This window comes from Festucalex cinctus, chromosome 9 (assembly GCF_051991245.1).
Source record: "Festucalex cinctus isolate MCC-2025b chromosome 9, RoL_Fcin_1.0, whole genome shotgun sequence".
NCBI classification, from domain to species: domain Eukaryota; kingdom Metazoa; phylum Chordata; class Actinopteri; order Syngnathiformes; family Syngnathidae; genus Festucalex; species Festucalex cinctus.
The window spans coordinates 26,039,007-26,060,134 of NC_135419.1; the positions used below are offsets into that span (position 1 = coordinate 26,039,007).

Consider the following 21,128-nt stretch of genomic DNA (forward strand, 5'->3'; position numbering starts at 1 on the left):
GTATAACGCAAAACAAAGGCGTTTGTTCTCCCCCCAAAAAGCCCGTCGCGTGCTACAAGAGGTTCAGGGAATTTTGAATTACGCAAGAACTCTCTTATCTCAGGATCGGAACGCTTCATTTCCTTCCATACGTGTTCGCGCATAACAGTAAGATGTACGTCGTGTTTGTAAATCAGATTGCGCATTTTCTTTTCACACGCTTCTAATTTTTCTGCGAAAGGTTTCTTAGTCATCGGACAAATCTTGGCAGGGTCAAAACATTCATGACATCCGTGATAAAAACATCCGAGGTATTCAAATACCCAGGCCTTACCGTTTATATTTGCATAACCATCAACATAATATTGGCCGATCTTAACTTCGCCTCCGTTTAAAGCGTGTCTTATGTCTATATTTTGACTATGCATTATCCACATTAGATATTGGATCGAGTCGCGCGAGAATGTCTTAACCCTTTGATTATAATGATCTGACGGACTAATCGCTAGAGTTTTAGGAAGTAGAAATTTAGTTCTGAAAACCTTCATACACGCCGACGCGATTGTTACAGCGTTAAAAGGGTCTACACCCGTACTATTTAAAAACTCCTCCCTAAATCGCTCACAGCCCATCTCTAAAATTTTTACATCGTTTTTGCAGTACATTAAAGATTCCTCCGCGAAATTAAAGACGCCTTTAGACGCTTTCTCGTACCATTTTAAAAATTCTGATCTTTGGGAGGTTGTCATGCGCTCTATACCATAATATTTTGGGTCTGGATAAACGCCTACATAATCTAAATGCTTTAGGGAACTGAATGAGTGGGGGAAGTACCCCTTCATTTGATCCTCAAACCCCATAGAAGTAGGCATTTTATTAAGGGCCATACTAAGAAAAGCTATTGAATCGATATATCGTAGTTTGTAATGTACATCTGTAAAACAGATAATTTTGCTACCTTGCATAATAATTTCGGGGGTAATAGCCAACTCGATCATTTTGTTAATTAAGATGTATGAATCAAAGGCTCTAGCATTATGAGCGATAAAGGTCGAGTTCTTAAAACGCGGATTTCTAAAATAGTCAATAAATCGTTCAACGCAATCTGTCCCTTTCCAATTTTTTTCGAAAACTCCCGATTTTGTACAGACTAAGTATGCTTTATGGTTTCCGTCCTGATCTATATAAGTTTCAAAATCATAGTAGATTATTATTTTACACGCTAGGACCTGTTTTAAAGTCGGCATAAAGCATTCATGAGGATCGTCATTATCCGACAGGATCTCCTCACACACCACGCAGCGGGTTGGAGGACAAACATGTTTTGAAGAATTATCGTTTAATTTATGGTACATAGAAAATCCGCATTTAAGACATTTTTTGTACGTGTCGCAATTACTCTTACCCGTTTCCTTCAGCTTTTTATGTTTAACATAACAGTCGTTATTTAAACAAGTTTTATTGCAATCTTGGCAATAGATAAGTTTTATCGGCTGTTGTTTACATAATGAATTAAGACATATATTACAATGCCCAGCGCAGTTATGAGTATTCCAGTTTTCGTGCCCTTTGTAGCAGTGTCTGCAGAAATATGTATTTCCGATAAAACCTTCGATTCGTTTTATTCCGTAAAAATGCTCCCCCAACAAAATCACAAACAAAGCATCCTCTGATTTCGGATATTGAGTTTCAAAAAAAGATAATGGTTTACAGCTATCATTTCTATACAAGACTACAATCTTGCGTTTAATAAATGATTCGAATTTATGTACGTTCGATAGACTAACGGCCGTTTGACAGCTTAGACCGACGCTTTCGTGTAAAAAGACAGCCCTTTGATTCGCTTGATCCGTCGTTAATGTTTCATCTAATAAGTATGCTATCGCCAGGGCAAAACACACCTTGTTATCTTTATTGAACGTTACGTACATCCATCCATTTTCTTGACCGCTTATTCCTCACAAGGGTCGCGGGGGCTGCTGGCGCCTATCTCAGCTGGCTCTGGGCAGTAGGCGGGGGACACCCTGGACTGGTTGCCAACCAATCGCAGGGCACGTTACGTACATGTGTTTCTTCTTTTTCTTAGAATTTCACCGTTTGTAGATTGTAGCAGTTTTCGTTTAGACCCGCCACGCATATTGGAAACAATTTGAAATATAATTTCTATATTATTATTCGTTAGGTTTTCGCCGTTAGATTGTACGAGTTTTTCTAGTAAATTATAAACCTCATTTACAACAATATCTGGATTATTTGTACGATGTAAAAGACAATTTATATTTCTATTATCGCTTATAAGCTCCGTCTGAATGACGTCCCCTTCTACGGTAGACCTAAGAACCTCGTTGATTATCTCGTTCAAATTATCATCAATATTTAAATAGAAATCTGCAAAATCACGGGGTCCGTCGGGGGTGGGTGAATATAAACGTCTACGAAATTCTATATTATTAAATAAGGGTCTTCTAACAATACCCCCACCCCCCTCTTGAGCGATATTGCCTATCGGATATTGTGATACAGATGGTAAAACGTGACTGTTTGATGTCATTTCATCATAAATTTGTAGCATTTCATGAGGAGGTATTGTTACTCATTCAATATTTTCATTATCATTATATAGTATCGTTTGTATACTATTTTGCGTAAATGGGGGCGGCGATAATGCTAATTCATCTCCTAGGTTTAACGTTTGAAGCATCAAATGACCGGTTACTCGTTCAATATTTTCATTATCATTACATAGTATCGTTTGTATTCTATTTTGTGTAAATGGGGTTGGTGATAATGCTAATTCATCCCCTAGGTTTAACGTTTGAAGCATTAAATGATCGGTTACTCGTTCAATATTTTCATCATCATCAATACATGGTATCGTTTGTATACTATTTTGTGTAAATGGGGGCGGCGATAATGCTAATTCATCCCCTAGGTTTAACGTTTGAAGCATTAAATTATCATTAGGGTTTAAAATAGGACGATCGAGGAGGGATAGCATAGATTCTAGAGGGTCGGAAAAATTTTGAAAATGATCCATCTCACCCCTTATATTATCATTTAAATTCCCCTCACGACGTTGCGATCCGATGTTATAGTCTTCCATTTAAAAAAAAAAAAAAAAAAGGTTTACCGTTTAATATTTGAGGAGGTTTAAAACAGTATATTACACATATTCAAGAAGATCACATATAATACGTTTAAGTTTCATCGTCTTAGCCTCATAGACACCCCGCCTCCTTACGCGTCCGTTGTCATCGTAGAATGCAGGGCTAAATCTCCGACGTCTCCTTGACACCCCTCGGTAGATGTCGCTGCCGTCCGCACGTTCGTAGAATGCAGGGCTGAATCTCCGTCGTCTCCTTGTCACCCCGCTACTAGCATCGCTATCATCCGCACGTCGGGATTGCCTTCCCCGTTCGGTACAGCTGTCTGAAGATCTAGACCTCCTTCTGCTTCTACCTATATAGACACATTTTTTTTTTTTTTTTAAAAGACTTTAATTTCAAAATATATAAAATATCCCATTAATATTACCGTTGATGACCGAAGGTGAGGGTCTCCTTCCACGTTCAGCACCGCGATCTGAAGATCTAGATCTCCTTCTCCGCCCCCGCCTCCGTGTCGAATCTCTACCTACATATATACACATTTAAAAAAAAAACAAAAAAAAAAACAAACTTTAATTTCAAAATCTATAAAATATCCCATTAATATTACCATTGTTAAATGAGGGGTGGGTTCGCCTTCCACGTTCGGCACTACTATCTGAAGATCTGGATCTTCTCCTCCTCCTTCCCCTCCTCGATTCGTAATCTGAATATAAAAAGACTTTTAAAAAAAAACTCTCACAGACTTAAAATATACTATCGTTATAATATAATTTAAAAACAAACGTTTAAGATACTCTAGTTTCACTTAGCGTTTCATTTAAAAAAAAAACACATACACCCACGCCCGCTCTATCACCGCGAAGCCTTTTGGGAAATGCAGTCTTCCGCCATCTCGCAACCCTATACCACTTGGGGGTTGTAGTTCTATACCCCCGCCACGTATTCTAGTATTAGTTTAAAGATTATAAAATTATATATTATAAACTTTTCTTAACTATACATAAAGTTAAATCTTATATAATATTAACTTACCACACGATGTATTACGTCGAATAACGCTTATCCTAGCTTGTCCGGCGGTCAGCGATGGTATTATTTGCTGAACTTCCGCATCGGAAATATCTTCGATAGCGGATATCTGTCGTTCCGGGCCTCGCTCTCCCGTGGCCGACGCTCCGTGTATCTTTTCTCGTTGATTTTCAGGCAGATTCACGCTAGGGCTATTTAAGGAGGCTTGAACTTCGTCCGGAATCGTCTTGGTAATGCCACATGTGCTTGGCTCTTCCTCGTATGCGTTTACACGGTTCAAACGAGAACCAATCCTTGGAGTAGCCCCCTCTAGTGGTCTTTCACCTGTATTCATATAGTGTAAAGATTTAATGGTCTTTTCGTAAATGGCCTCCGTCTCCCTTCGTAATATATCGTCTAAAAAACAAAAAACAAAAAACAAACTATAATAAAATATAGACATTATAAATATAAAAGAGAAGAGAAGATAACTCTCACCAAGATCGCCAGGACTATAGATATCACCCACTCCAATAACTAAATAGTTTTAGAAGACAGCATTATATATTAGATTCTATAAAAAAATATATAAAACTCATACAGTCTATAAACTATATCAGCGGTTACTAAAGTTTCAATAAAATATATTTACAATTTGTTATAATCCCTCAGATCTCCATCCTAATATTTTATAAAAATTAGAAGTTACCTTCAGCCATCCTGCAATCAGAGATGAATCTTTAGGGGTCTTTAGAGGTCTGTAAAAATGCCTATCTGTGTAAGGGTTGGAAGTGCCTCGAAAAAAACATTCTAAAAAGAGGCGGTAAAGACACATGGTCGTAAATTATTTTAGGGGGTATACTTTGTTTTAAAAAATAAGTTACTTTCTACCTATTTAATAAAATAGAAATCGATTAACGCCCCTATATCATCATCCATCGTTTCATTGATATCAAACATTGTTTAACAATACAAACCCTCATGACAACGTTTAATACACAATTATTTTTTTTTTTTAAACTCATCTCTCACTCTGTCTTCCTCCTGCCATCTGAAACCCCATTCACCCCTCCCCTCCTCCTCTCTCCCTTCCTCGTGTCAATTGAAGCCCCGCCCCCCTCATTCACGCATCCAGAGCATGTTCATCCCTCACTCTGTCAATTCTTGGTTTTAAAACATGTCTCACTTGTAATGTCACAAAACTTTCCATAATCATGATTCGCCCGTCTCTCTATCTCCAGACCTCAAGGTATGAATGTGTTCACGTCAAATTCACTCTTACAAAAATGTCAAAAAGCCCCTCCTACATATTTTTTTTTTCTTTTTTTTAAAAAAAAGAAAGAGTCGAGCCTTCGTCATTCTTTTTTTATTATTTTATTCATACATCTTATTCCAATATAAGTCTGTTATTGAGTCTGTGTATATGCGCGCGCGCATATGTTTTTTAACATCTGGAAGGAAAAAAAAAAAAAAAAAGCTCATCCTCATCGCCCCAAAGTCTAAAGACATAAAACAATCGTCACCCCCACCTATTTTTTGTTTTTCTATCGCTTTCCTGACCATATGCGGCGTACAAAGAGGTAAGTCACAGCTCCTTTTTAAAATATTACAAAGATCTTTTGACCTTGACACCCCCAATTCCTCTCTCTTGGGATAAATCAATCATATCGGCCTACCACGGCGCTTCTTACATTTTTATCAAAAGCGGTACTCTATAATCTACGGGAGGTCTCTTCCCACCCTAGAGGGTTATCACGGTCGATTCATTTCTCATCATGCTGCACATGAAATGTAGCCAGCCAGCCGGACGTGCCCTCCTCCACGCCGGCCATTTCCTTCCCACCAACACCACCCCTCCCCTCTTCCACATGTTGCACAGGAACACACAGGCACATACAGGCGCACGTCTCTCTTTGAAATTCTATTATTTTTATCGTTTTTTCCTACATCAAAAACAAAAAAAGTCTTTGATCGTGACCTATTGACCTCCGATCCATCATTTTTATCGTCCCCTTTCATCCTACGTCATAACAGGCCTTTGATCGTGACCTCTTGACCTCCGATCGATCATTTTTATCGTTTCATCCTACGTCATCAAAGGACATCAAAGGACATCAAAGCGAATCAGGTCGTAAATCATCGTTTTGATCGCGACGGACTAAATATCCAGCTATTACCTCTCTCATATGACGTATATGTACGTCATAAGCGTCATTGTACCAGCTTACACATGACGTATATATACGTCATAAGGCTTTTTTTATGCTAGGGTGTACATTAGGGTCTGACGCAGCTTTTGAGTGAAGGATCAGGCATGACTGCGACTTTAACAACGGCCAGCGGGTGGCAACAACTACAAAAGACAGCCACGATCATGCAAGGATCACGTTGTAGAAGAAAAAAAAACAGGAAGTGTATGCGTTGACGGGTGGAGGGGGGCGGGGGTGTGAGGCGTCCGGTTCAGCTAACACGGAGGAAGAAAGAGTGCGAGCGATGGACAGAAAAATAAAACAGTTAACACTAGATGAGTTATTTTCGGTTGTAAAAGCATCGTCATCAAAGGATGATGACAGCGATCAAGTTTCACATCGAAGAAACACGTCGAGCAGCCGTTGAGCGACGCTCCGCCGGCCGCGTCAAGCGAGGACGGCTACGATCGATCGAGGACGATCGATCATCACGACAATCGCACCGATTTGGAGGAGGACGAGTATAAGAGAGATTTGGATCCTGACCTTTCAGATGAGCGTGTGCCTTCAGATTGGAGATGAAGCAGCAGGGAGTCTTCTCTGAACCCCGCTCCAGAACGAGGAGGTAAGGCCCGCTAACTTGCTCAGTTCCCCTTCGTAGCTCACACGTCACCCTCAATGCCCTCATAAGGCATCATGCATCATTTTGTCCTCCCATAGAATAAAGTTGCCAGTAACACTAATAATAGCTGTACAAGTCGTGCATCTTGTAAATGTAGTGGACAAATATATGGGTGTGTGTGTGTCAGTGTGCAGAATCGCTAGGTTGATAGACGGACTTGTGTATTGTTACTGTTTTAGTTGTAGTCAAAGTTTTAGTGAGAGGTTGGGAAATGTCAATATGTAGCAAAAAAAAACAAAAAACAAAACAGACCGATTTGTGTATTGTCATTGTTATTGTTTTATTGTTTTAGTTCTAGTCCATAGTTTTAGAGAGAGGTGGGTGAATGTCAATATGTAGCAAAAACAAAACAAAACAAAAAAACAGATCGACTGTGAACCCTGTGGTAATTTTACTGTGAACCCTGTGGAAATTTTACATACATACACACACACACACATATATATGTATAAATATATTTTTTTTATCAATTACAGACGCATCCAGCAGACAGAGAGCTTGGCCTTCCTTTGTTGGTGCAAAGAAAGGTGAATAGATGTAGCCTACTATACTTCATATTGCAGCAATAAAATATCTAATATTTGCAATTGTTTCTGGTTCTTCAATGTACAGGTGGTGCATTGAGAAGTTGTGGGGATGGTTGGAGCTGGCAGCGAAGCAGATGGCAGCCGAAAGACATCCCGCATGCACGGACAGGCACTTATGTACATAGTTCACGTCGTTAGTTCAACAGTTCTTTATGTTCAATAAACTGTTATTTTTGTTGTCAAAAGCACTTTTTGTAATGTTGTTTTTTGTTGTTTTATAGAAGGAAAACATTATTTAGATGTTTGAGGTGTCACAGAAGAAAAAATACCTGTGTTCAAGTCAAAATTGTGCTTGAAATGTTTTTTACAAAAAGCCCTTTTTCTCCCATTTCTTGGTCAAAAATGGGAATTTTCACAGAACCTAGCCATATTCAAACACTGATAACTACAGAACGGAATAAGATAGAAACATATTTTTTTTCTGTTGAAAGAAGAGAGTCTAATCTTTCTTTTGGTATGTCCCATGTTTAAATAGCATAATAACTCAATATTCTGTGGGCCTTGCAAGATCAGTCAACATCCAGGAAAACGGCTGGGATCGAGGGGGGTTGCTCCATTGAAATGGCTGGTAGTCAAAGAGTTAATATCGTGACATGACGATGACGATATATTGTGGCAGTTTTAATTATCGCGATACGTTACATCTCTAATTGGTATCAGATATACTGGTTCTGTATTTACTTGGTATCGGATCGATACCAAAATTTGCAGTATCATACACCATTAGTGTGCAATGCATGCTTTTTTTTGTTTTGTTTTTTTTTTGTTTTTTTTGTTTTTTGTAACACCAAGTGTTGATGCTTAGTGCCCACTAGAAATAACTCTTAAGGAGTTAGTGAGTATAGTGTCGTATAGTGTGGTATGCTCGAGCCCACTAGCAGCAACTAGGTTCCTGACTATATAAAAATAAAAACAATCAGATACAAAATACCAAATACAGAAGCAGCGAAAACAGAAGTTGTAACGATGTGGTGGCTCTCGTTAACAGGCAGAATCTTGGCAGGATTAAGTTGCCAAATTGAGATTAAAATATTCTATGTACATAGACCATATTTGTTTAAATCTTGATACTTGATTTTTATTTAAGGCAGAGATTTTTTCCATTGAGATATAATTTATTAGTAAGTTTAACCAGTGGTCGATATTTAGAGATTGTTTATTTTTCCAATTGACAAGGATTATTTTTTTTAGCAATAGTAAGGGCTATAAATATAGATTGAGATTGTTTACATGGTAGCTCAGTTATTGTTAAGTCACCTAGTAAACACAATCTTGGAGACAAAGGAAGCCTACAGTTTAATATATCAGCGAGCTTTTCCAAGATTTTAGTCCAGAAATGCAGCACTGGAGTACATGACCATAAAGCATGAAGATAAGTATCGGCAGTGTTTTGTGAGCACTGGAGACAAATGTCGGAGTCAGAGAGTCCCATTTTTTTCATCATATATTGTGTAATATATGTTCTATGAAGTATCTTATATTGGATAAGTTGCAAATTTGTCTGTTTGGTCATTTTAAATACATTTTCACAGATTTGGGTCCAAAAGTCTGGTTCCGGAACTATAGACAAGTCTTTTTCCCATTTTAAAGTCGGTAAATACGTTTTATTTGTGTATAAAAATAACTTATATATTTTTGATATTTTCTTTATTGTTGGTGGAGAAAGCTTTATAATATCTTTAGCTAAGACAGGCAGTTGGAGCGTATCCTGAAGTGTTGGGATTTGTTTCTTAACCATATTTTTAACTTGCAGATAATGTAAGAAATTTCCCTTTTTTATTTCATATTTCTGGACCAAGTTTGTATACGATATAAACTTATTATCTGAGAAAAGATGATGAAGGTGTGTAATTCCTTTCTGCTCCCATAAGCTTAAATGGAACGACTGATTATTAAGTTGAAAGTCGGGGTTATGCCAAATGGGAGAGAGCCCACAGGGCGCCAATTGGGAGTTTGTAATTTCTAATGCCTTCCACCAGGCAGTCAGGGTGGCGGCTATCATTGGGTTTTTAAAACAATTATGTCGTCTTATTGATTTTGTAATAAAGAGTAAATCTGACAGTCTAAGATTATCACAATCCTTCTGCTCCAATTCCAACCAACAGTTAGTATCTCTGTTGGGTTGTGTCCATAGCACAAGATATTGTAGTTGATTAGCTAAATAATAGTACATAAAGTTTGGTGCCTCTAAACCTCCTTTAGATTTACTGGTAACACTTTATAATAACTATCCGTTATAAGTAGTTCATAGTTCATTAGTTGATTGTTAATTAATGAGTTGTTAATGACTTATTAAATGTTTGTTAACTGTTTGTTAAGGATTTATACTTACGACTATAAACAGTTAATATGTCATTATTAAACTGTTAGTTATTGAGTTATAAATGACTTGTTAACTGTATATTAATCATTTGTAACTATATATTATAAATTAGTAAGACTAAGTTAACAAACTATTAGTAAATTTCTTAATAATGACTTGTTAAGTATCAGTTAATAGTTTATATCTGTTATTAGGACGTTATTCTAAAGTGGTAGCTATTCCTCATTTATTAACTGTTATTAAATGAGGAACAGTTGCAACTTTACGATAATATCCCAATAGTATAAATTAGCTACTTACTAATATTTAACTTATATATTAGCTAATTCTTTACATAGTAGATGTTAACCATCTACTAATAACTATGAAACTTTGTCAAACAACAAACAGGTGGAACAAGTTGAAAGTACAGAATTTGAAGGTGAAATTTAAAATATAAAATTACTATGCCTTACCATGCCTAAATATCAATTTTCCGTACCATTGAACTTTTTCCACTCATGTGCTCCTCTACAAAGTTTGACTGGTATAGTATTAGTAGATGGTTAACAAACTATTAACAACTGCTGTAAAGAAGTGAGTTAATCTACTACTTAAATATTAGTTATTACTCTATTTATGTTATTGGGACGTTATTCTAAAGTTGCAACTACTCCACATTTACTAACACATAATAAATGAGGAATAGTGGCAACTTTATAATAACGTCCCAATAACCTATACAAACTATGAAGTAATACTTATCAAGTCATTAGTAAGTAATTTTCTAATAGCTTGTTAACGATGTATTACTAATTTATAAAATATAGTTATGAATAATTACTATACAGTTAACAAGTCATTTATAGCTCAATAACTAACAGTTTAAAAATAAAATTTTTACTATTTATAGACATCATTTTAAAACCTTAACAAACAGTTAACAAACATTTAATAAGTCATTAATAACTCATTAATTAACAGTTTACTAATGGTCTATTAACTAGTTATAATGGGTAGTTATTATAAAGTGTTACCGATTTACTTTCCTGAAGAGTAGATAGACTAATTTTGGCTTTTTTTTTATTCCAATAGAATTTTATGATAGCAGAGTCCAGCGATTGGAACCAGTTAGACGTAGGTTTAAATGGAATCATTGAAAATAAATAATTAATCTTTGGTAAAACTTTCATTTTTATAGTAGCTATCCGTCCTATTAAAGAGATCGGAAGATTATTCCAGCGCTCCAGGTCACTACGGATACTATCCAATAATGGTGAAAAATTTAAAGAAGTTAATTCAGTTAACTTAGGTGAAATTTTAACACCTAAGTATTTTAAATTACCTGTAGGAAAGGAGTAGTGTGGATCCTGACTTGTAGGATTCCATGAATTTTCTGTAATAGGTAATAATGTTGATTTTGTCCAGTTAATAGAGTAATCTGATAAGTGAGAGAATTTAGTTATTAATTTAAATGCTTCCCCTAGCGAGATAGCAGGTTCCTCTAAATAGAGTAATATATCATCGGCATATAGATTAATTTTATGTTCTATTGTCCCGGAGTGGATTCCTTGGATCCGTCTATCCTGACGTATAGCTAATGCAAGCGGCTCAATAAATATAGCAAATAATAAAGGAGACATTGGGCACCCTTGTCTTGTTCCCCTTTGTAGAGTAAAACTCTGTGATGTAATCCCATTAGTAGTAACTGTAGCTTTAGGAGAATCATATAATATTGAGACCCATTGAATGAATGACTCCCCGAAGCCGAATTTATTTAAGACAGCAAAGAGGAAGGACCAGTTAACTTTATCGAATGCTTTTTCTGCATCCAGCGAAATAACAACTGCCTTTTTATCATACCGCTGTGACATACTAATCAAGTTAAAGAGTCTCCTAATATTATTAGTAGAATGACGACCTTTAATAAAACCTGTTTGATCGCTATGAATAATTGTCGAGATTACCGTCTCTAATCGAGATGCCAAGGCCTTAGCGATAATTTTAATATCGGTATTAATTAGTGATATCGGTCGGTAACTTGACGGGAGGGTAGGGTCTTTTTCTGGCTTTAATAAAAGTTTAATTGCTGCTATATTCATATCTTGGCGTATATCACCTTTACTTTTAATTTCAGTTACTACTCTTAGAAATAATGGAGCAAACATTAACCAGAAATGTTTAAAAAATATAGCCGGAAAGCCGTCTGGACCAGGTGCTCTGCCATTAGGCATACTGTCTAAAGCACGATACAACTCATCTATAGTAAGCGGGGTATCGAGAATATCTTTATGTTCAATAGATAACTGAGGTATATTTAAGCTGTTTAGGAATACCTCAATATATTCAGGGTTAGGTCTATTAATTTCTGTGTATAGATTTCGATAATAGTTATAAAAAATATGGTTAATTTCTTCTGGTGATTGTGTGCATTCACCATTTATATCTTTAATAGCCGTTATAAGAGATTTTTCCCGATTCCGTTGAAGTTGATTTGCCAGGAATTTACCTGATTTATTATTATGTTCAAAATTATTATATCTCAACTGTTGTATTATAAACTCTGTCTTTTTAGATAACATGTTATCTAACTGTATTTTTATATTCTGTAGTTCTATCCATATTTGATTATTTGGGTTTAATACATATTCATCCGTTAGTTGTTTAATTTTATCTTCCAGGTATTTTTCTAATTTTTGATCCTGTTTCTTTTTATAAGTTGAATATGATATAATTTTCCCTCTAATTACCGCTTTCCCTGCTTCCCAGAGAAGAGATGGAGATATATTTGGAGAGTCATTTATTTCCAAAAAATCTGCCCACTCCCTTCTAATAATTTTATCAAACTCTACGTCTTTCAGTAATGAGATGTTAAAACGCCATATCGGGGGAGGTTTAAAGGTAGAGTCAATTTGTAGAGTGAGGGAGACTGGTGCATGATCACTTATAATTATAGAATGTATTTTTATAGCAGTTTTATCAACAATAGAATTATTTGTAAGGAAAAAATCAATTCTTGAGATTGATCGGTGCACCGCAGAGAAGAAAGTAAATTCCTTCTTAGTTGGGTTTTGAAGTCTCCAGCCATCGCTGAGGCCAAAATCCTCCATATATTCATCTATTACTTTAGCGGATCGTAATCGCCTTGTATATATCGTATTATTAGAATGATCTATTAACGGGTTCAAGACCGTGTTAAAATCACCTCCAATAATAATAGTAGAATTTGTTGCTAAATCGAGTAACCGAGAGAAAAATTCATGGAAAAAATCAGGGTCATCATTATTTGGGGCATATAAATTACCAATTGTATATACTTTATTAAATATAGTTACCTGGATAATAATATATCGGCCCTCTAAATCTGTTACTATATTATTTAGAGTAAAGAATAAATTCTTATGTATAAGTATAGAGACACCTCTTTGTCTACTATTATAGGAGGCAGAGTAAACTTGACTAAAATTTTTATCTATAAATAATTTTTCTTCTGATTTTTGTAAGTGGGTTTCTTGTAGGAGACAAATATCTGCCTTAAATTTTGAGAGATGGTCTAAAATTTTTATTCTTTTTGCCTGGGAGCGAGCGCCACACACATTCCAGGAGACCAGAACTAATTTCTGCATACAAGCAATATAGACTCAGTCTTATGTATACATCTATATAAGCTGCTTATTAATATTAACATATTGTAGGATAGCAAAAGAGTAATTAGGCAATTTATATAATTTATATAAAGAGAGAGATAGCAAGTAGATAAGTATAATAGTGAAGAAACGTGGGGGGAAGTGAGTGTGAAGGAAATCTGTGGGGGATTCAACATAACAATACACCAGTAAATGGTGACCTAAGCGAGATTATTATTATTATTATTAATTTATTTTTTTAAGAATATATTTTTATATTATTATTATTATTATTATTATTATTATTATTATTATTATTATTATTATTATTACTATATAGCCTATGCATAATATAAATTCATATTCTATTTCGTAACCCATTATCCATACATATACATACATATACATATACATACATATACATATACATATATATACATATATACATATATACACATACACATACATATACATATACATATACATATACATATACATATACATACGTCAAATAATCACACAATGCTCGGCTCTACCAATTGTCAGTTAGAACAGCCAAGGGGTCGAGGTTGGGTTTCGGAATAGCTGGCCGTCGATATATAATTTATCAACGACCATCGAAGTCCGTTTACCCTCCTGTCTATTTTGTTTCATTATAGGAAACAGTACTTTTCGCCGCTCGTTTATCTCTCTTGGGAATTGATCATTCATCCCGAAAGATGTCCCTTTGAGCTCCCGTCCTTTTCTTTTTACCAATTCTTTATGTTTAAAATGTTCGAACTTAGCAATAATAGGACGGGGCTTATTGCCCTTGCGAGCTCCGAGCCGGTGTACACGGTGAAAAGAGATATTATTTACCGTCTCCTGTGGGATCTTTAGCGATGATGTCATAAATTTTTTTATCTCACTCTCTGGATTATCTGGGGAATTTTCGGATATACCTGAGAATATTAGATTTTCCCGCATACTACGGGATTGAACATCTAAGACCGTTTCCTTTAGCATTTTATTTTCCTTTTTAATCGACTCCAACTCGGCTGTGACAGCGACGAGAGAGGAGCGTAGCTCGGAGTTATCGCGTTGGAGATCGCTTACCTGTTGGCTAACGAATTCCAAACTTGCCTTTAATTCTTTGACGTCCTCGCGGATAAGACAGAGGACGTCAAGTTTTTTATTTATGGAATCCAGCATACTCACCGATACGTCGGCGGTTGCTAAATCGTCCGTGTCTGTTGACGAGTCATTTTTTCTTTTTTTCGAAGGATTATCCCGACTAGCCGCCAGATCATCCATCGCGCAGCTATAAAAATAATCGTCAATAAAACGTTCGAGGTCGTCCACACTGGATAATATTTCCGATCTTTCTTAGAAAAGAAAAAAAATCAAATTTATCTCATCATTAAATTCGGGTTTAATTAGAAATATAAAGCTAATTCTATTTTAGCAGCAGGGCGCCGCCATGTTAGATTTTCCCAGTCTCGCTACCGGTCACGCGATAGTCACAGCATCTCGCAATGCATGCTAGCGTATGCTTTAGAAAGCATGTCACCGTTTGTCCTAAGCTAGTGTACGTTTTACCGTGCCTGAGCCCAAAAACACAGTGGGCCTTATGTGTCTGTCAAATACAGAAATGCAAACAATAACTGAGACTGCGCCTTTTAATATGGTCCTGAAATATGGTATATAGAGTATATTATAGTATCAGAGCCATATAGTATAAATCTAGAGTTGTGGCTGTCTGTGAAATCACATTCCCCTCGATATACAGTGTTCCCTCGTTTTCCCTGGAGTTAGGTTCCAAAAAATACCCGCAATAAATGAAATCCGCGAAGTAGTTAGCTTTATGTTTTACATTTATTATAAATGTTTAAGGCTCTAAAACCCCTCACCACACAGTTCATACACTTTTCTCATCGAGGAATTAACATTTTCTCACATTTCTCTCTTGTTTAAACATTCTCAATGTTCAAACCTTCATAAATTGTATAATATAGGTACATTACTGTAAAAAAACGAGGCTGCGAAAAGTGAACCGCGTTATAGCGTTTTCATGTATAAGTCGCTCCGGAGCCTATAAGTCGCAGGAACAGCCAACCTATGAACAAAGTGCGACTTAGAGTCCGGAAAATACGGTATATATGGGATATATATACATACTTACTCTTAGGAGGCCATGGTTTAGGCGTCCATTCATTCTTTTGCCAGGCATTCATTTTAGAAATGCGATCATTGTATCTGGCAGCGTCAGTAGATAAATTTTTGAAAGTCTGAGGACAAAAATGACACAGTGTTAATATAACAACCATTTAGAGCTGCCATATGGTGCATGTGTCTCATCCTAAAACCCAAGTTCTTGTTGGATATACATTTTTAATTGTGGGAGCATTCCCACATATGTTATTGTGATTTTTATTCTCCACACTTTTTTTTGCCACCTAACAACTCTCACATAATACTTCAAATTTACATTGTTGAAATTTCAACTAGCTTAAAAAATTCACGCCCCACCCCGGGGTATTTTTTGTCTCATTCCACATTACAATACTTACAGTCAGGTCGCGGGGGAAGCAGCTTTAGGAGGGAAACCCAGACCTCCCTCTCCCCAGCCACTTCAACCAGCTCCGCCGGCGGGATCCCAAGGCGTTCCCAGGCCAGCCAAGAGACAGTCTCTCTAGCGTGTCCTGGGTCGTCCCCGGGGCCTCCCGCCGGTGGGACATGCCCGGAACACCTCCCCAGGGAGGCGTCCAGGAGGCATCCGAACCAGATGCCCGAGCCACCTCAGCTGGCTCCTCTCAATGCGGAGGAGTAGCGGCTCAACTCTGAGTCCCTCCCGGATGACCGAGCTTCTCACCCTATCTCTAAGGGAGAGCCCGGACACCCTGCGGAGGAAACTCATTTCGGCCGCTTGTATCCGGGATCTTGTTCTACTGATCACGACCTACAGATCGTTACCATAGGTGAGGGTGGGCACGTAGATCGACCGGTAAATCAAGAGCTTCGCCTTTTGGCTCAGCTCTTTCTTCACCACGACGGACCGATACAGAGTCCGCATCACTGCAGACGCTGCTCCGATCCGCCTGTCGATCTCCCGCTCCATCCTGCCCTCATTCGTGAACAAGACCCCAAGATACTTGAACTCCTCCACTTGGGGCAGGATCTCATCCCCGACCCGGAAAGGACACGCCACCCTTTTCCGACTGAGGACCATGGTCTCGGATTTGGAGGTGCTGATATTCAACCCAACCGCTTCACACTCGGCTGTGAACCACTCCAGTGAGAGTTGGCGATCCCGGCTTGACGAAGCCAACAGCACCACATCATCTTCAAAAAGCAGAGATGCATTGCTGAGGCCACCAAACCGGAACCCCTCAATGCCTCGGCTGCGCCTAGAAATTCTGTCCATAAAAATTATGAACAGAATCGGTGACAAAGGGCAACCTTGGCGGAGTCCAACCCTCACTGGAAATGAATCCGACTTACTGCCGGCAATGAGGACCAAACTGTAACGGCAACGGTCGTACAGGGACCGAACAGCCCTTATCAGGGGGCCCGGTACCCCGTACTCCCGAAGCACCCCCCACAGGACTCCCCAAGGGACACGGTCGAACGCCTTCTCCAAATCCACAAAACACATCTAGACTGGTTGGGCGAAATCCCACGCACCCTTGAGGACCCTGCCGAGGGTGTAGAGCTGGTCCACTGTTCCACGGCCGGGACAAAAACCACACTATTCCTCCTGAATCAAAGATTCGACTTCCCGATGGACCCTCCTCTCCAGCACCCCTGAATAGACCTTACCAGAGAGGCTGAGGAGTGTGATCCCCCTATCGTTGACACACATCCCTGGTCACCCGTGGACACCCTTATGTTTGAACATGGTATTCGTTATGGACAGTCCGTGACGAGCACAGAAGTCCAATAACAGAACCCCGCTCGGGTTCCGATCGGGGGGGGCGTTCTTCCCAATCACGCCCCTCCAGGTCTCAATGTCATTGCCCACGTGAGCGTTGAAGTCCCCCAGCAGGACGAGGGAGTCCCAGGAGGATGTTATAATTTCATAATTTTCTCTCAATGTGCTTTCAGTATTCCCACGCAATTTCTCCAGAAATTGCACTTAGTCTAGTTTCTCTTTGCAATTTGGGTTTATTGGAACCTGTTAAGTAATAAAAACTAAGCATCATTGAAGATGAATGGATGGATGGATGGATGGATGGATGGATTTGTGTGTACGTGTGCGGGTATGTGTATATGTATGTATATGTTTTCTATCTTCAACTAAGTGTAAAATTATTTTCCATATTAGTTCACCGGCCTGTGCTTTGAAATTTATTTTTATTTATGAATCCAATAATGAGCATGATTTCGGCGCAAAAATTTCTGAATTTGCATATTTTCTGTCTCTGCTAATTTAATGGCAACTACAACACTTTGTTTGATTCATAAATTTGTAAACCCGACTCTCATATTAATGTCTGCTAAAACATACTTAAAACATTGGCTCAAAAATTGTTCTGAGTGTGAAATTGGAAAAAAATAAATAAAAATTGAGGTCACCTGCCCATAACAGGTTGTGTTCGAGCGTAGATATTACATAACATTATATATCTGATTGTAAATAAGAAAATTCAGCAACTCACATAGGTTACAGCACCAACTATAGCTCCCCCACACATAACAGCGTAAAGTATGTTTTCCCCAGAACCGCCAGGTGTCGATGACATTTGCCTCTGTTGCAAACCTGGAAAAACAAAAGACACAAAATCTAATTACATCAACAACTAGAGCTGCGAGCAGCTATAAAAGGGCTCTCGCAGCCCGGGTCACGTTGGGGTACTTGCACGTTGGGGTACTGGCACGTTGGGGTACTGGCACATTGGGAGCAGATTTCTTTGAAAATGGCAGAATAAACCTTTACATGTGGATTTTTTTCTGCCAGGTGTGATGAGTGTGTCAAGCTCAATGGGTTTTGGTGAATGTTAAGATCTGCAAAAATCAGCGTCCTTTTTTATTTTTAGGCAATGAGTTGCCCTGTATTTTTTGTAAAAGTATATAAACACACATCATCGCTCGTACTTATTGCTCAATGTTGCTTTTATTGTCCATAGAGGCGATAAAAAAAAAAAAAAATGAAACTAAACAAAAAAGTACATATGTTTGGATCGGTCTGAGGCCAGTGAACATTTTGAGTGGTGGAAAGTAAAATAATATTCATAAACTAGAGCTGAGAGCAGCTATAAAGGGCCCTCGCAGCCCGGGCCACGTTGGGGTACTTGCACATTGGGGTACTGGCACATTAGGAGCAAAATTTCTTTGAACATGGCATGATAAACCTTTACATGTGGATTTTTTTATGCCAGGTGTGATGTGTGTGTCAAGCTCAATGGATTTTGGTGATTGTTAAGATCTGCAAAAATCAGCGTCCTTTTTTATTTTTAGGGAATGAGTTGACCTGATTGGTATTTTTTGCAAAAGTATATATACCCATCATCGCTCGTACTCATTGCACGATGTTGCTTTTATTGTCCATAGACGCTATCAAAAATAAATAAAACAAAATAAAAAAGTACTTATGTTTGGATCGGTCTGATACCAGTGAACATCTTGAGTAGTAGACAGTAAAAGAATATTCACAAATGACTTAGTTATAGCACTTACAATGAGTTCACAAATTTTGTACAAAATACCGTAAGTGGGGTTGTTTTTTGTTTTATGCCTCAAGGACTAGGTGGCACTGTATTTATAACTGAATTTTGTCATAGAGATACCTTCAGGCCTTGACTATAAATATACATGTCAAGTTTGGGATTTTTTGAAGCATGTACCGGGGAATTATTAAGCATATCCTTCATTCACGATACTGCTTTTAACGTCCATAGAGGCTCTCAAAAATAAATAAAAATAAATAAAAAATATGTATGTTTGGATAGGTCTGATGCCAATGAACATTTTGAGTGGTGGAAAGTAAAAGAATATTCATAAATGACTTAGTTATCACACTGAGAATGAGTTTACAATTTTTGTAAAAATACCATGTGGGGTATTTTTTTTTCATGCCTCAAGGGCTAGGTGGCGCTGCATATATAACTGAATTTTGTCATAGAGATACCTTCAGGCCTTGACTATAAATATACATGTCAAGTTTGGGATTTTTTGAAGCATGTACCGGGGAATTATTAAGCATATCCTTCATTCACGATACTGCTTTTAACGTCCATAGAGGCTCTCAAAAATAAATAAAAATAAATAAAACTAAATAAAAAATATGTATGTTTGGATAGGTCTGATGCCAATGAACATTTTGAGTGGTGGAAAGTAAAAGAATATTCATAAATGACTTAGTTATCACACTGAGAATGAGTTTACAATTTTTGTAAAAATACCGTAAGTGGGGTATTTTTTTTTTCATGCCTCAAGGGCTAGGTGGCGCTGCATATATAACTGAATGTTGTCATAGAGATAGCTTCAGGCCTTGACTACAAACATACATGTCAAGTTTGGGATTTTTTGGAGCATGTACCGGGGAGTTATTAAGCATATCCTTTTTCAGTGCGAAACACAAATTTTTATGCCCCGCCCTCATCATATAGTATTTCGAAAAGTCAAGATTTTTTTCCCCCTGTCGTTGGCTCACGTCTTGACATGGTCCAGGTCAAGTCTTAACTCAGTCGGATGAAACCTGTAGGAGAAGTGGGCAAAAGTATGCCCCCTGTAAATGTGCAAAAATCGTCAAGAATGGGACATTCAAACATTTGTAGCTCGCTTCCTGTTCATTTTAGCACATGGGTCCAAGAGACTTTTTTGTAGGTCTTGGGCTCCCTCATACACCTAAAAATATTCGTAGCTCTTGCTTAAACGTACAACCGGGGCTGCTTCGTTAAAAATTTCTAGGGGGCGCAATTGAGTCATTTTTGTAAAAATAGCACAATCAACAAGTAAATATTGCTCATTTTACCAGGCCAGATGTGTGTGCCAAGTTTCATGAGTTTCTGCGCATGTTTAGACCCTCAAAACTGGCGTTGTTTTCTTGGCGAACAGCGCTTAGCCACGCCCACAGCGATTCACGAAAACTCACAAACTTCGTGTTGTGACATCATGAAGGCCGAAACCCCCATCTGAGCAAATATGAGGTCGGTCCAGTTAATGTGTTTGGAGAAAAACGTAGAAGAAAATTTGTAAGAAAAAAAATTGCCACTAGGTGGCGCTATCAGTAAGATGAAATATAAGTTCGTAGATGTCTTTAGGGCTGGACTCTCATCAAATGTGTGAAATTTTGAGAAGATAGGATCATCTCGGTCAAGTTAATGCAGCTTTTATTGTCACGAAAAATCTTCAGACTTTGTGGCAGCATAGCGGCCACGCCCTTTGGCGAAAACTTACAATATTCGGTGTGGGGCATGATCACCATCTTAAGGCTTTTCTGACCAATTTTCAACTGGATCTCTTCAACGAGCTCAGCACAGTAGCTAAAAACGTAAATTATGACATTTATTGTCACCACCAGTGTTGCCACAGTTACCTTGAAAAAGTAACTTAGTTACTTTACTGATTACTTGGTTTTAAAAGTAACTAAATTGCGTTACTGATTACTTGATTTTAAAAGTAACTAAGTTAGATTAAAAGTTACTTTTTTAGTTACTTTCAGCAG

General features: G+C 37.8%; 1 protein-coding gene and 1 long non-coding RNA gene across 6 annotated transcripts in view; one reads left to right on the top strand and one right to left on the bottom strand.

Moving 5' to 3' along the window:
• Nucleotides 1-21,128, bottom strand: part of LOC144025437 (uncharacterized) — a 344,499-nt gene that overhangs the window by 108,948 nt on the left and 214,423 nt on the right. For 4 of the 5 annotated variants that reach the window (XM_077531450.1, XM_077531451.1, XM_077531447.1 and 1 more), the window contains exons 2-3: nucleotides 18,121-18,221; nucleotides 15,645-15,750 (exon numbers count right to left, since the gene is read on the bottom strand). In XM_077531450.1, the coding sequence (XP_077387576.1) occupies nucleotides 15,645-15,750; nucleotides 18,121-18,221 (207 nt within the window). Of the gene's footprint in view, nucleotides 1-15,318; nucleotides 15,579-15,644; nucleotides 15,751-18,120; nucleotides 18,222-21,128 lie in introns of those variants that run through there. The other variant, XR_013284863.1, reaches the window with a different exon arrangement.
• On the top strand, nucleotides 6,554-7,676 carry LOC144025442 (uncharacterized). The gene is made up of 3 exons (XR_013284865.1): nucleotides 6,554-6,911; nucleotides 7,445-7,495; nucleotides 7,581-7,676. It is a non-coding gene; the product is annotated as an uncharacterized LOC144025442 (long non-coding RNA).